Below are 15,217 nucleotides of genomic sequence, written 5' to 3'. Positions count from 1 at the left end.
AATTTTTCCTCACACAAAAATGGAAAAGCAAGTAATTCCTTCTTGAAATTTTTGGGTGGTTAAGTTAGGATTTCTTTATTTTTAAAAACTTAATTATAATACATAAATAAAATGCAAAGCAAACTTTTTCTTATCTAGGCAAACAAGCATTGTCCAAGCACTATAAGAACTGCTTGAAATAATAAAAAAATGGCTTTGATCAAGGAGGGAAGACAATGTTCATAGACTTTGGTATATATTCCAAAAGTTCAGTACTGTTTCTCTTTTTTTCTCAATATAGAGCATCCAGAAAAAGTACTAGTATTAGGAAATGGAGATTTGAAGGCCAAACAATTTGGTCATTTTTCTTTCATTATATCATCTTACCATATGTCTTGACAAACATAATACTAATATATTATTTCCTTTCAGCTATAAATTATAGGGTTAAAATAGCTATTCACATGGGAGAACAATAGATCTGCAAATGTGAAGGAATATAGACTTGGCCTTGGGGAAGGAGAAGGAATGAGCAAGCTGTTTAACAGGGGAATTTTAGAAAAGATGACTCTTGGAATCCATGTTGGGATGAAATATCACAATCTTGAAAGTCTGTCAGAGTTTCTCTGTACAATATTCTTTATTTTTCTCTTATACCAAAGAAAATCAAGGTGGGAATATTTTGAGTTTCTTTTTCACCCTTTCTGCTTTTTCTGGGCTGAGTCATCTTTTCTAAAATTCCCCTGTTAAACACCTTGCTCATTCCTTGGACTCCATGTTGTGTCTTCCTGTTTTTTGAGACTTTGCCTACCTCAAAGGGCTATAACAAGACCCAAATGACTTCATTTATACTTCAACAACTATAAGGAACCAGGCTATTTTGGGATTACAATGTGCAGTTTACTTCATAGCATTCTTTAAAAATGGTATACTAGAATTTCACTCTCAGTGCTTCTAAAAACTAGAATTTGCCTATCAGCTCCAACTAGATTAAATCTTCTCAGAAACTCAATATGGCATAGTTAATAGAGAATTTGTATGATCCACTATGTTAGAAACTGCTTTAAACAATCGACTGTTTTCTAATAGTTAAGACTTCTGATAAAATCTCTTAACCCTCCCCCCCAAAGGTTTATTCTCTACAATGTTTTTTTCTAGTACTTTCTACAGCTTACAAACCACTGCTTTATCTTTCCCACCAATTGAGCAAGAGTACAATTGATTATTTATAATTTTAGCATTATTATCCAGGGAAAGTTCTACATTTCTACAAAGACAAAAGAAGAGTGAAATCAGTCATCAGAAGAATCAAGAAGGAGAACTGAGAATCTAAAACAGGGGTGTCTAAGTGCTGGCCCGTGGGCTGGTCGCATCATATGGAGGCCGCGCCCATCCCAGCTCCAGCAATGCAAAAAAAAAGTCACGATACATCATGACACATCACGTGATGTGGCGAGTTTGACACCTGTGATCTAAAACAAACTTATCACAGGTGTGGTCTACGGTACTCAACTAGATCAAATTCGTGCCGAGGAATTTAGTCATCATCTGTCGGATAAAATCGCTCGGATTCGGACCGGTTTGGACTCCAGCTGGGCAGAGTCAGGCGATCAGGACACGGGCGGTCTTGTCAATGTTATCTGGGAAGAGTTTGATTCTGTGACCCCTGATGAAGTGGACAGGATTATGGGGAGGCTGAGCTCCTCCACATGTTTGTTGGACCCGTGCCCTTCCTGGCTGGTTTATGCAGCTAGGGAGAGGACACGAGGCTGGCTCCAGGCGGTTATATCTGCTTCTTTGAGTGAGGGTTATTTCCCCGCCGTCTTGAAGGAGGCGGTGGTGAGACCTCTCCTCAAGAAGCCTGTCCTGGACCCAGCCGTTTTGAACAACTTTCGTCCAGTCTCCAACCTTCGCTTTCTTGCGAAGGTTGTTGAGAGTGTGGTGGCGCATCAGCTCCCTCTGGTCCTGGATGAAGCGGATTATCTGGACCCCTACCAATCGGGTTTCAGGCCCGGGTACAGCACGGAGACGGCATTGGTCGCTCTGGTGAATGATCTCTGGAGGGCGCGGGATAGGGGACATTCCTCTATCCTAGTCCTATTAGACCTCTCAGCGGCTTTCGATACCATCGACCATGGTATCTTGCTGCGGCGTCTCAGGGGATTGGGAGTGGGAGGCACAGTTCTTCAGTGGTTCTCCTCCTATCTCCTGGGACGCTCGGAGTCGGTGTTGGCAGGGGGGCAGAGATCGGCCCCTAGGTCTCTCGTTTGTGGAGTTCCTCAGGGGTCGGTTCTCTCGCCTCTCCTGTTCAACATCTATATGAAACCGCTGGGTGAGATCATTCGTGGTTTTGGAGTTGGGTATCATCAGTATGCCGATGATACCCAACTTTTCTTTTCGACCCCAAACCACCCCAGTGATGCCCTCGCCGTGATGTCCCGTTGCCTGGAGGCGGTTCGGGTCTGGATGGGGAGGAACAGACTTCAGCTCAACCCTGACAAGACTGAGTGGCTGTGCATTCCGGCATCCCGGGACATTCCAAATGTTCCATCTCTTTCTATGGGGGGTGAGCTCTTACCCCCCGTGGATAGGGCTCGCAACTTGGGAGTCCTTCTAGATTCGCGGCTTACTTTGGAAGAGCATATAGTGGCCGTGACTAGGGGGGCTTTCGCCCAGGTTCGCCTGGTGCGCCAGTTGCGGCCCTATCTAAACCGGGATGCCCTGTGTACAGTCACTCATGCGCTCGTGACCTCTCGCCTTGACTACTGTAATGCTCTCTACATGGGGCTTCCCTTGAAGACCACTCGGAGGCTCCAACTGGTACAGAATGCGGCCGCGAGAGTTGTCTTGGGAGTTTCCCGGTACTCCCATGTTACACCTTTGCTCCGCGAGCTGCATTGGTTACCAGTTGTCTTTCGGGTGAGGTTCAAGGTGTTGGTTACGATCTTTAAGGCCCTACATGGCATGGGTCCGGGTTACCTCAGGGACCACCTGCTGCCGGCATCGACTCCCCTCCGCCCTGTGCGTTCCCACAGAGAGGGCCTCCTCAGGGTGCCGCCAGTCAGGGAATGTCGACTGGTGGCCCCCAGGGGGAGGGCCTTCTCTGTGGGGGCCCCGGCTTTATGGAATCAATTGCCGGTGGAGCTCCGGATGGCACCAGACCTTCGAACTTTCCGTCGGGGCCTGAAGACCCATCTGTTCGAATTAGCTGGTCTGGCCTGATGGGGATTATGGGTTTTTTAATTGTTTTTAATCTGTATTACTGTTTTATTGGGCAAGGGTTTAATTCTTTTTAATTTTTGTATAGTGTTTTTTGTTTTTTATATATGCCCTGTGAACCGCCCTGAGTCCTACCAAGGAGAAGGGCGGTATATAAATCAAATAAACTATAACTATAACTATAAATTCTATTCAGAGTTGATGGAAAAATTGGTGGCACAGTGATTAGAATGCAGTATTACAGGCAAAACCTGCCACAACTTGGAATTTGATCCTAATGGGACTCAATGTTTACTCAGACTCCATCCTTCTGAGATCAGTAAAATTGTTGGAGTCAATATGCTGACATTTATAAAGCACTCAGAGAGTGTCGTAAAGCACTATGGGGCAGAATATAAGTCTTAGCCTAAGTGATATTGCTATTGCTATTGCTTTCACAACTCTTAGCAGAGACCATGATGAAACACCTAGAATCTATGAGATTCCTGTGCATAGAACCCAAAATATAGATCCAGGACATTGATGATACCTTTGTTATAATAAAAAAGAAACAATTAGAGAAGACATATGAAACTATCAACAACATCACAAAGGAATAAAATTCACAAGGGAAGAAGAAAATAACAACATGCTACCTTTCTTGGATATCTTCATTGGTAGAGGCAATGATGGCAAATTAGAAACACAAGTCTATCTTAAATTTACCCAAACAAACCAAGTTCTCCACTAGAAAAGTAACTACCCAATGTGTTACAGGAGAAGCTCCATAATAACACTAGACAAACACAAACACACTGCAGCAACCCTGAATATCAGGAAAAGGAAACAGATCGTCTATACAACATCTTTCAACATAATCGAAACCCATGCAACTTTTTTTAAAAGTGCATGACCACTCATCCCACAACAACCAACACAAACTGTGAAAAGGATAACATCTCAGAAACCACCAATAGACTATTATGATCACATGCATGCAAACCAACTAAAGCCCTCTAAAACAGGGGTGTCAAACTCGCAACATCACATGATGTGTTGCGACATATCGTGACTTTTTTGCCATTGCCAGCAATGGGGTGGGCGTGGTTTCACTATGATGTATCTGACCCGTGGGCCGGCAGTTTGACACCCCTGCTCTAAAACACCCTAAGTAAACACAAAGACCCAGCAGCCCCAGAAGAAAAAACAGGAGTCATCTACGATACGCAGTGTAAAACTGTAACATGTACGTCAAGCAGACAGAAGACTAGCAGAGCACATTCATGAACCCCAACTGGCAGTCAGAAGACATGATGAAAACTACTTAATTTCACAACACATGACAGACATAACCACAGTTTCAACTGGAAAGCATCCTAGACCAAGCCAAATTCAAAAATGCTAGACTCCTGGAAGCCTGCCATTCAGGCAAATCAGTCATAAACAGGCACATAGAAATAAATAACATCTACATACCATTCAAAAGAGAAAATGAAAAAGCTAAAAATGAAACAAAAAGACCAAAACACCTCCTTACAGCAATCGACTCCCAAATAAGCAAACATTAACATGAAGATTAATATAAGACTAGCAATTAAGAAGTAAACAATACTGCAATCAAGGAACTACAAACTCAGACAAACAACAGTAAACAACAGCCTAATCAAATAACCACAAAGAACACTCCCATCAACACTGACAGGGCAAGCCTCTAGTATATAAGTAGAGAGTAAACCTCGTTCCCTTCTAGCATTGATGATGTTACCTAGTTTATTACCAAGCTCAGACAATAGCAAGAACCCCACAGTTCAACCCTGACCTACAAATACTTTCCTCTATGGGTAATATTGACTGTAAGATGAATTTGGCAGATTTTGAATCACATGGTTTAGGATAAAATCATAAAGATTTTATAAACCGTTTTTCATAAGGATTTCAATCTAAGGAATAGAGCATCTGACTATTTATATTTGGTGAGGAAAAAAATTAAGAGTATTGCTATGTGAATCCTTGATACAGGCTAATATCATTTTATAGCTCAAAGGATCTGATTTGCAATTAAGTTATTCCCTCATTCTGTGGAAGTTGATTCAAGAAACCAGAGTTTAAATTTTCATCTCTTGTCCTTTTGGTTCTGTTCATAATTGTTGAGTTTTTGTAATTGTTGTTATTTGTTTAGTCATTTTACTTGATAAAAGGTTCTTGAAAACTTGAAAGCCAGCATGCTATTTTATAAATTTGGAATTAGCATAATATATTATGAAATTTTAGGTTCCAACACATATCTATTACCTGACCTAAGTGTCACTTAACTCAAGTACTGTAGTGATAATACTTACTATATGGAAATATATCAGGTGGTACATTGTTCACCTTAAAGATTTGTTGAGCTCCTTCCTCCATGCGAGGCCATACTTGATATCTAAATCTCCAGAGAGTGTGGAACTTGAGAATGGCATTCAATCTCTGCACTGCCTCCGAGTGATGAAATTCAGACATCAGCATATCTGAAACTGCCTCTGGTACTTTCACAGCACATAGAAGGAACATGGCAGCTGCAGAAAGCAAATATTCCATGAAACATCTTTTTTTCCCTACTATCTGGAGCATTATTATTTTACTGATGCACCTGAGGCTGAGAGATGGAAGGTCTGCTCATTAAACTGATAAGCAGACTTGATTACAAAAGGAGCAGGTAATTGTCTTTGAATTTCAAGCAGAGAAACATCATGAAGAGAAGACAAGGTGGCAATGCATATAAATGTAGGCTGCATTGGACAGGTTCTCAAAATCAGAGGAAGATTTCTGTGGTATTAGATTGAAAATCCTGTTCTGAACCAGCCCTCTTCCGGCCTTGTAGTAAGGCAAACCCCTATTCAAACAGAAGAGACTGGAGAGCGTCCAAGGCTGAAAAGCGTCTGCCAAGATTTATTAGTCAATTAACAGAACAAGAAACAAAAACACTGGAACTTGAATCCTCAAGCGGAAGGGTTGCTTTCAGCAACCAGCCCCTCCCCAAACACTCCTTTTATTTAGAGTTCAGGGCGTGGTCTCCCTGTGCCTCCTCCCGAGGAGTCCCACAGCCTTTCTTTGTTTGTTCCTGCTCGACTGCCTCCTGCGTCGGGCGTCCTTGAACAGGGCCAGCTGTGGGTCATCATCCTCCGCACTATCGGGCTCACGCAGCTGAGAAGAGGTCCCCGGCTGAGGGCTCTGCAAAGCCTCCAAGCCATCATCAGCCGGTTCGTCTTCCACACCCTCCTCCTCCCCCTCATCTGAGTCATCCGATACATCTGAACCAGCTGCCGGACCCACCGGCTGGCCCTGAGTCATAACACTATCCCGCACCGCAGGGCCCTTCCCCCGGGGCTGCCGATCCGGATGCGGTCGGGATGGGAATTGTTCGTGAAACGCTGTCACCAACGCAGGGGCATGAACGGCGGTCGCGTCTTCCCATGTGAAGTCCTCCGGCCCGTACCCTTTCCACTCGATCAGGTACTGGAAGCAACCTTTCAGCCAGCGGGAATCCCGGATGCTGGCGACCTCGTACTCGGGGGTGCTGCCTCCATCACGAGGTCCTGATGGGGGAGGTTCTGCTTGGCGAAGTGGACAAGCCGGTTGTTCGGGGACCAACAAGGACCGATGGAAGACGGGATGCACGCGCAGGGAACGTGGCAGAGTTAAACGATAGGCGACCGGATTGATGACGGCCTCTACTGGGAACGGTCCAAGGTAACGGTGGTCCAGCTTCCTTACTGGCCGAGTGGATGGTAGGTTCCTGGTGGACAGCCAGACCCGATCCCCCACCGATAGTGGAGGCGTATCCCTTCCCGACCGATCGGCGAACCTCTTGTAGTCGGCCTTGGCCTTCTCCAGCTGCCGTCGCACCAACCGATGGATCGCCTGTAACTCCGCCATGAATTCGTTCGCTGCCGGCTCCGGTGAGTCCACAGGAGAAAGGGGGAAAAACCGGGGGTGATAACCCACATTGGCCAAGAACGGTGTCATCTGCGTGGAGGTGTGCTGCGAGTTGTTAAAGGCAAACTCGGCTATGGCCAAATAGTCCACCCAATTGTCCTGCTGCAGGTTAACGTAGCAGCGCAGATACTGCTCTAAGATGCCGATGACCTTCTCGGTACCCCCGTCGGTCTGAGGATGATGCGCGGACGAGAGGCAAACCTTAATGTCCAACGCCCGCATCAACTCCTGCCAGAAGCGGGCTGTAAACTGGGCCCCCCTATCGGAGACGACTCTATCAGGAAGGCCGTGCAGCCGGAACACCTGTTGGATGAACATGCGACTAGTGGCGCGAGCTGACGGTAAGCCGCGACAGGGGATGAAGTGCGCCATCTTGGTCAACATGTCCACCACCACAAACACTGTCGTGAAGCCGGAGGATGGGGGTAGATCCGTCAGAAAGTCCATGGACACAGCCCCCCAGGGTCTCTTGGGTGTTGGCAAAGGCTGCAGTAAACCAGGCGGGGCCCCTGTCGCTGACTTGGCCTGCCTGCATGGAACGCAGGAGGTGACATAAGACTGGACATCGTGTCGGACTCGGGGCCACCAGAAGGTACGGGAGACCAGGTTCAGAGTCTTGAACAGACCAAAATGCCCCGCAGCCGGGTTATCATGACACTGGCTGAGGACGAGTCCCCTGAGTGGCCCTCCTGGAACATAGAGCCGGTCACGATAATACAGGAGTCCATCCGTGACCGACCAAGGCGAATCTGGCCCCACCTCTTCCTTCCGCTGAGCCACCCACGCCTCCTGCTGCTGCGCCTCCCGGATCCGAGCCCGTATATCCACCGGCTCCCGCACCGCAGCAAAAGACTCGACGGGGATCACTGTCCTGGGCGGAAGCTTGTCTTCCACTCGGGTGTACTCGGGCTTCCTGGACAGAGCCTCCGCTCTCTGGTTGTGCCCGCTTGGTATGTACCGCACCCGGAAGTCAAACCTCGCAAAGAAGAGGGACCACCGGATCTGGCGTTGGTTCAAATTCCGAGCGGTCTGCAGGCTTTCCAGATTCTTGTGGTCCGTCCGGACCTCGATTTGATGCCGCGCCCCCTCCAGATGATGCCTCCAAGCCTCGAACGCCGCCTTGATGGCCAGCAGCTCCTTCTCCCAGATGGTATAGTTGCGCTCCGAGGGATTCAATTTCCGAGAGTGAAACGCGCAAGGGAAAAGGGTACCGTTGGGCGTTGCTGCCTGGAGTAACACGGCCCCAATGGCAATGTCGGAGGCGTCCGCCTCCACGACAAACGGCCGTTGCGGGTCAGGATGCTTCAAGATGGGCTCCTTCATGAAGGCGTCCTTCAAAGCTTGGAACGCCTGTTGTTCGGGGGCGTTCCACTGGAACCGAGTCTTCTTCTGCAGGAGCCGGGTGAGGGGGGCTGTCAAGGCAGCAAAGCCAGGGATGAATGTTCGATAGTAGTTGGCAAATCCAAGAAGTCGCTGAACATCCTTCACGCGACGCGGGGGTTGCCAACTCTGCAACGACTCAACTTTACTCGGTTCCATGGCGATGCCCTCAGGAGAAATGCGGTGACCCAAGAAATCGATGGTCACCTGGTAGAACTGGCACTTCTCCAACTTGGCAAACAGCTGATGTTTCCGGAGGCGCTGCAGGACCTGACGGAGATGCTGATGATGCGCTTCACGCGACGGGGAGTAAATCAGGATGTCGTCCAGGTAAATCACGACAAACTGGTCCAACAGATCTCGAAAGATGTCGTTCATAAAATGCTGAAACACAGCGGGGGCGTTGGTCAGGCCAAACGGCATCACCGTGTACTCGAAATGTCCATAGCGAGTACCAAACGCCGTCTTCCACTCATCACCCGGCCGAACCCTGACGAGGTTGTAAGCTCCACGCAGGTCCAGTTTCGTGAAGATCTTAGCCTCCCGGAGTCGGTCCAAGAGCTCGGGGATGAGGGGCAGCGGGTAGCGGTTACGCACCGTGATGGCGTTGAGTTTCCGGTAGTCACAGCAGAGCCGTAACTCGCCCGACTTCTTTTTGACGAAGAGCACGGGCGCAGACACTGGCGAGGACGAGGGCCGGATGAAACCACGAGCCAAATTCTTTGTCAGGAAGTCCCGCAATGCAGCCAACTCGGGCTCCGACATGGAGTACAAACGCCCCACTGGGAGAGGCGCATCAGGGACTAGATCAATGGAACAGTCATAGGGCCTGTGCGGGGGTAATTGGTCCGCCTCTGACTCGCTGAACACATCAGCAAAGTCGGACAGTTCGGGAGGCAAGGAAACCCCTGAGGAACCCTCCACCTGGCCGGCACAGATATGGCGGGTGTGGTCCACGCACTGCAAACTTGGGAAGGTGACCAAGTTCTGAGACCAATAGATCTGTGGATCATGCGCCCGGAGCCACGCCAGTCCCAAGACCACGGGGAAGTGCAGATCCGAAGTGATGTAGAACTGAATGGCCTCCACATGGGAACTGATGGCCATACACACTGGTTGCGTGGCGGCCGTAATAGGCCCGGACAGGAGCACTCGACCATCAATAGTCTCCACTAGCATGGGCGGATCCACCGGACACTAGGGAACAGTCCATTTGGCCACGAAGGCCGAGTCCATAAAGTTAGTGGTAGCCCCAGAGTCAATTAAGGCATGGACCGGAATCCCCTCTGGCTTGCCAGGAAGGATCAGTCGTGCCTCCAAAATCAAATGCCGTGGAGGTTCACAGGCACCGTCGGAATGGCGTTGCTCGACGTGGTCATTGTGAGTCGCCCGATCTATCACACCGTCTAGATCGGGCTCGGGTCGTTTCCCGACAGCAAAGTAGAGGACTTTCTCGGGGCAGGCTTGGTCACTGACGCCCGCTGACGCTTCTTCGGGCAAGAAGCAGCCAAATGTCCAGGGTCCCCACAGTAAAAACACAACCCCCCCGATCGTCGTCTGTCCATTTCCGTCACCGAGAGACGGGACCTGGCGGCACCCAGCTCCATTGGCTCCTCCCTCTGGACTGGGGGCTCACGCACAACAGGGGCGGCAGGGGTCTGTGGGGTGGCACGGCGACTCTTTCGCTGCTGCAGCCGGGCATCAATCCGCAGACAAAGATGGATCAGCCCATTCAGGTCTGAGGGAATGTCCACGCGGGCCAGCTCATCCAACATCTCCTCTGACAAGCCATCCTGGAAGGCATCCACGAGCGCAGCCTCATTCCAGGCGGAATCCTGGCTAAGCAGCTGGAAATCGCTGATATAGGCCTGTAGGGGGCGCTGACCCTGCCTCAAAGCTTTCAGACGTCGGGTGGCAGTCTGCGCCTTAATCGGGTCCTCGTACATGAGGCGCATATGGTCACAAAACCCCCCAAAGTTATCCAACAAAGGGCTAGGCTGTGCCAGCAGAGGCGTGCCCCAACGAGCTGCATCCCCCGACAGAAGGCTCAACACGAATCCCACCTTATCTCGGTCAGTGGGGAAATCAGCTGCTCTCACGCTGATAAAAAGCTGGCATTGTCCCAGGAAGGCAGGAAACAGTTCTGGATTGCCAGCAAATTTATCCGGCATAGCTATCTGACATTTCCTCCTGGGTGGGGGTGCAGCATGTACCTGAGCTTGCAGTTGAGCCACCTGAGCTGCCAGCAAAGTGAGTTGCTGGGTGAGCTGAGCATTCTCGGCAAGAAGCTGCTCCATCGTAGTAGTAAGGGGTGGGAGGCTGAAAGCAAACTGTTCTGAACCAGCCCTCTTCCGGCCTTGTAGTAAGGCAAACCCCTATTCAAACAGAAGAGACTGGAGAGCGTCCAAGGCTGAAAAGCGTCTGCCAAGATTTATTAGTCAATTAACAGAACAAGAAACAAAAACACTGGAACTTGAATCCTCAAGCGGAAGGGTTGCTTTCAGCAACCAGCCCCTCCCCAAACACTCCTTTTATTTAGAGTTCAGGGCGTGGTCTCCCTGTGCCTCCTCCCGAGGAGTCCCACAGCCTTTCTTTGTTTGTTCCTGCTCGACTGCCTCCTGCGTCGGGCATCCTTGAACAGGGCCAGCTGTGGGTCATCATCCTCCGCACTATCGGGCTCACGCAGCTGAGAAGAGGTCCCCGGCTGAGGGCTCTGCAAAGCCTCCAAGCCATCATCAGCCGGTTCGTCTTCCACACCCTCCTCCTCCCCCTCATCTGAGTCATCCGATACATCTGAACCGGCTGCCGGACCCACCGGCTGGCCCTGAGTCATAACAAATCCTCAGAAGCCAATGCTGGGTAAAACTACTGTGTTAGTTCCAGTTCCTTTCATTTTTGCACTCTTGAGGGCATTCTTAGAAAGTGAGAGGAACCTCTTACCTGCTGCACCAGCCATGTGCTCATCCATACTAAGCAATAGCTCCCATGCTGCAGGCTGGATGTCCCCATACATCTCTTCTGTGAGGATGGGAGCTGCCTTGATTAACAGCGAAAGTGGTGCTGGAGACAGGCTCATCACCTGCAAAAGAATACCATGCATTGTTGTTGTTGTTAGCTGCGAAGTTGTGTCCGACCCATCGCGACCCTATGGACAACATTCCTCCAGGCCTTCCTGTCCTCTACCATCTTCTGGAGTCCATTTAAGCTCACGCCTACTGCTTCAGTGACTCCATCCAGCCACCTCATTCTCTGTCGTCCCCTTCTTCTATTGCCCTCAATCTTTCCCAGCATTAGGCTCTTCTCCAGTGAGTCCTTCCTTCTCATTAGGTGGCCAAAGTATTTCAGTTTCATTTATTTATTTATTTATTAATGGGACTTATATCCCGGCCTATCTCCCAGGGGACTCAGGGCGGCTAACAACAACAAAGCTTAAAGGTCTCTGTACAGTAAATTAAAATTAAAAATTGAAATAAATTAAAATAAATTAAAGAATAGAGTTAAAATTGTAAACATAATTAAAATCCCTGTCAGTCCAGGTCAGCCAGGTGGAAAAGGAGTGTTTTGAGGCCGCGGCGAAAGGACTGGAGATCTTGGGCCATCTGAAGCTCATGGGGGAGCTGGTTCCATAGGGCTGGTGCTCCCACAGAGAAGGCCCTCCCCCTGGGGGTCGCAAGCCGACATTGTCTGGCCGACGGTACCCTGAGGAGGCCTTCTCTGTGTGAGCGTACTGGGTGATGGGAATTCGTTCCTGGCAGCAGATGGTCCTGCAAGTATCCTGGGCCTAAGCCATGTAGGGCTTTAAAGGTAAGTACCAGCACCTTAAATCTCACCCGGAGGGCAACCGGTAGCCAATGCAGCTCACGCAGGAGGGGTGTAATATGGGAGTATCAGGGTGCTCCCATCACTACCCATGCAGCTGCACTCTGCACCAGTTGAAGCCTCTGGGTGGTCTTCAAGGGCAGCCCCATGTAGAGAGCATTGCAGTAGTCTATACGGGAGGTAACGAGTGCGTGGGTGACTGTACGTAGGGCATCTCGGTCCAGAAAGGGGCGCAACTGGTGTACCAGGCGAATCTGGGCAAATGCCCCCCTAGCCATGACTCCAATATGATCTTCAAAACTGAGTCGTGAATTCAGGAGGACGCCCAGGTTGCGTGCTCTATCAACGGGAGGTAGCATCTCTCCTCCCATAATCAAAGATGGAACCTCTTGGACTAAACGAGATGTTGGTATGTAAAGCCACTCAGTCTTGGCCGGGTTGAGCCGGAGCCTGTTCTTTCCCATCCAAATCTGTACCGCTTCCAGGCAACGGGACATCACATCGAGGGCATCACTGGGTTGGTTTGGGGTGGAGATGAACAACTGGGTATCATCCGCATATTGGTGATACCTCACACCAAAACCACGAATGATCTCACCCAGCGGCTTCATATAGATGTTGAACAGGAGGGGCGAGAGTACTGACCCCTGAGGCACCCCACAACTAAGGGGCCTTGGGGTTGACCTCTGCCCCCCTGCCAACACTATCTGCGAACGGCCCGAGAGGTAGGAGGAGAACCATCATAGAACAGTGCCTCCCACTCCCAACCCCTCAAGACGATGCAGCAAGATACCATGGTCGATGGTATCAAAAGCCGCTGAGAGATCTAATAGGACCAGGACAGAGGAGTAACCCCTATCTCGGGCCCACCAGAGATCATTCACCAGCGCGACCAATGCCGTCTCCATGCTATATCCGGGCCTGAAACCCGATTGGTACGGATCCAGATACTCAGTTTCCTCCAGGACCAAAGGGAGTTGCCGTGCCACCACGCTCTCAACGACTTTCGCAAGAAAGCGAAGGTTGGAGACAGGACGAAAGTTGTTTAAAATAGCTGGATCCAATGCAGGTTTCTTAAGGAGGGGCCTTACTACCGCCTCTTTCAAGGCGGCAAGGAAGTACCCTTCACTCAGTGAGGCATTGATAACTGCTAGGAGCCAGCCTCGTGTAACCTCCCAAGATGCATAGACCAGCCACGAGGGACACGGGTCCAATAAACATGTGGCGGCACTTAATTTCCCCATGATCCTGTCCACTTCATCTGGAGTCACAGGATCAAACTCTTCCCAAATGTTCTCGGCCAAACTCATCGTTTCCCTCTCGTCAGATACTGCCCAGAGTCCAGACCAGCCCGAATCTGAGCAATTTTGTCCACTAGATATTTACTAAATTCCTCGGCTTGTCCTCGTAAGGGGTCCTCTCCTGTCCCTTGATTTAAAAGGGAGCAGACCACTCTAAACAGGGCGGCCGGGCGGTTATCTGCGGACGCAATGAGGGTGGTGAAGTAAGTGCGCTTTGCCACCTCCATTGCCACAAGATAAGATCTAGAAAAGGATCTTAACTGCGTTCGGTCAGACTCGGACCGACTGGTTCTTCAAATGCTCTCTAGGCTCCTTCTCCAGCATTTCATCTCCCGCAGGTCCTTGGAGAACCAAGGAGCGAGTCAGGACCTGCGCTGGGTCAGAGGACGCAAAGGCACAACGCGGTTGAGAGCCTCCGAAGCAGCCTGTTGCCAGGCATTAACTAAGGCCTCGACCGGGCTGTGGGAGAGGGAGGTAGGGATCAGTCCAAGCGCCATCTGGAACTTATCTGGGTCCATCAGGCACCTGGGGCAGAACCATCTGGTCGGTTCCGCCTCCTGACAGTGGGGGGTTACGTGACGGAGGCCCAACCGCAGGAGATAATGGTCTGTCCATGAAAGGGGTTGAGATGTTGGACTAATCCCACCCAGTCCATTAAGCCATTGCCCAGAGATAAAAATAAGATCAGGCGTGTTTCCCCCCTCGTGAGTTGGGTCCTGAATAATTTGGGTCAGGTCCATGGCTGTCATGGAAGCCATGAACTCTCGGGCCACCTCCGATGTACTGCCCAGGGAAGGCAGATTAAAGTCTGCCAGAACCATAAGTCTGGGAAATTCAACCGCCTGTCCTGAGAGGGCGTCAAGTAGCCTGGGTAGAGCCATTGCTACGCAGCTTGGAGAGAGGTATACCAGCAGTAGGCCCAATTGACCACCAGGACCCCACCTTAAGAGGAGGGATTCACATCCGTCTATCTGAGGGGCAGTGGTCTCTCGTGGACGGAGGGTCTCTTTGATAATGACCCCAACGCCACCTCCCCTACCCTGAGCCCGAGGTTGATGCAGCACACGGAAACCTGGAGGGCATAAATCAATCAGAGGGACCCCTCCCTCCAGGCCCAACCAAGTTTCCGTGATGCATGCCAGGTCTGCGTCTTCCTCCTCGATCAAATCATGGATGAGGGGAGCTTTATTCGCAACAGACCTGGCATTGAAATAGACCAGTTATAGTTATATATAGTTTTAGCTTCAGGATCTGGCCTTCTAAAGAGCAGTCAGGGTTGATCTCCTCTAGGACTGACCAGTTTGATCGCCTTGCAGTCCAAGGGACTCGCAGGAGTCTTCTCCAGCACCAGAGTTCAAAGGCCTCAATTCTTTGATGCTCAGCCTTTCTTATGGTCCAACTTTCACTGCCATACATTGCAACTGGGAAGACCATAGCCTTGACTATATGCGCTTTTGTTGACAGGGTGATGTCTCTGCTTTTTAGTGTGGTGTCTAGATTTACCATGGCTTTCCTACCCAGGAGCAAGTGTCTTTTAATTTCTTGACTACAGTCCCCATCTGCAG

General features: G+C 49.9%; 1 protein-coding gene across 1 annotated transcript in view; it reads right to left on the bottom strand.

Moving 5' to 3' along the window:
- UNC80 (unc-80 homolog, NALCN channel complex subunit) overlaps positions 1–15,217 on the bottom strand; it is a gene marked incomplete at its 5' end in the record, with an annotated part of 192,180 nt that overhangs the window by 80,338 nt on the left and 96,625 nt on the right. The window contains 2 exons of the mRNA XM_083369438.1: positions 5,551–5,732; positions 11,473–11,611. Coding sequence (XP_083225564.1) covers positions 5,551–5,732; positions 11,473–11,611 — 321 coding nt within the window. The remainder of the gene's footprint in view (positions 1–5,550; positions 5,733–11,472; positions 11,612–15,217) is intronic.

The sequence above is a fragment of the Vipera ursinii genome, assembly GCF_947247035.1.
Source record: "Vipera ursinii genome assembly, chromosome: 1".
Classification (NCBI taxonomy): domain Eukaryota; kingdom Metazoa; phylum Chordata; class Lepidosauria; order Squamata; family Viperidae; genus Vipera; species Vipera ursinii.
This window is presented reverse-complemented; position numbering and strand designations above follow the sequence as displayed.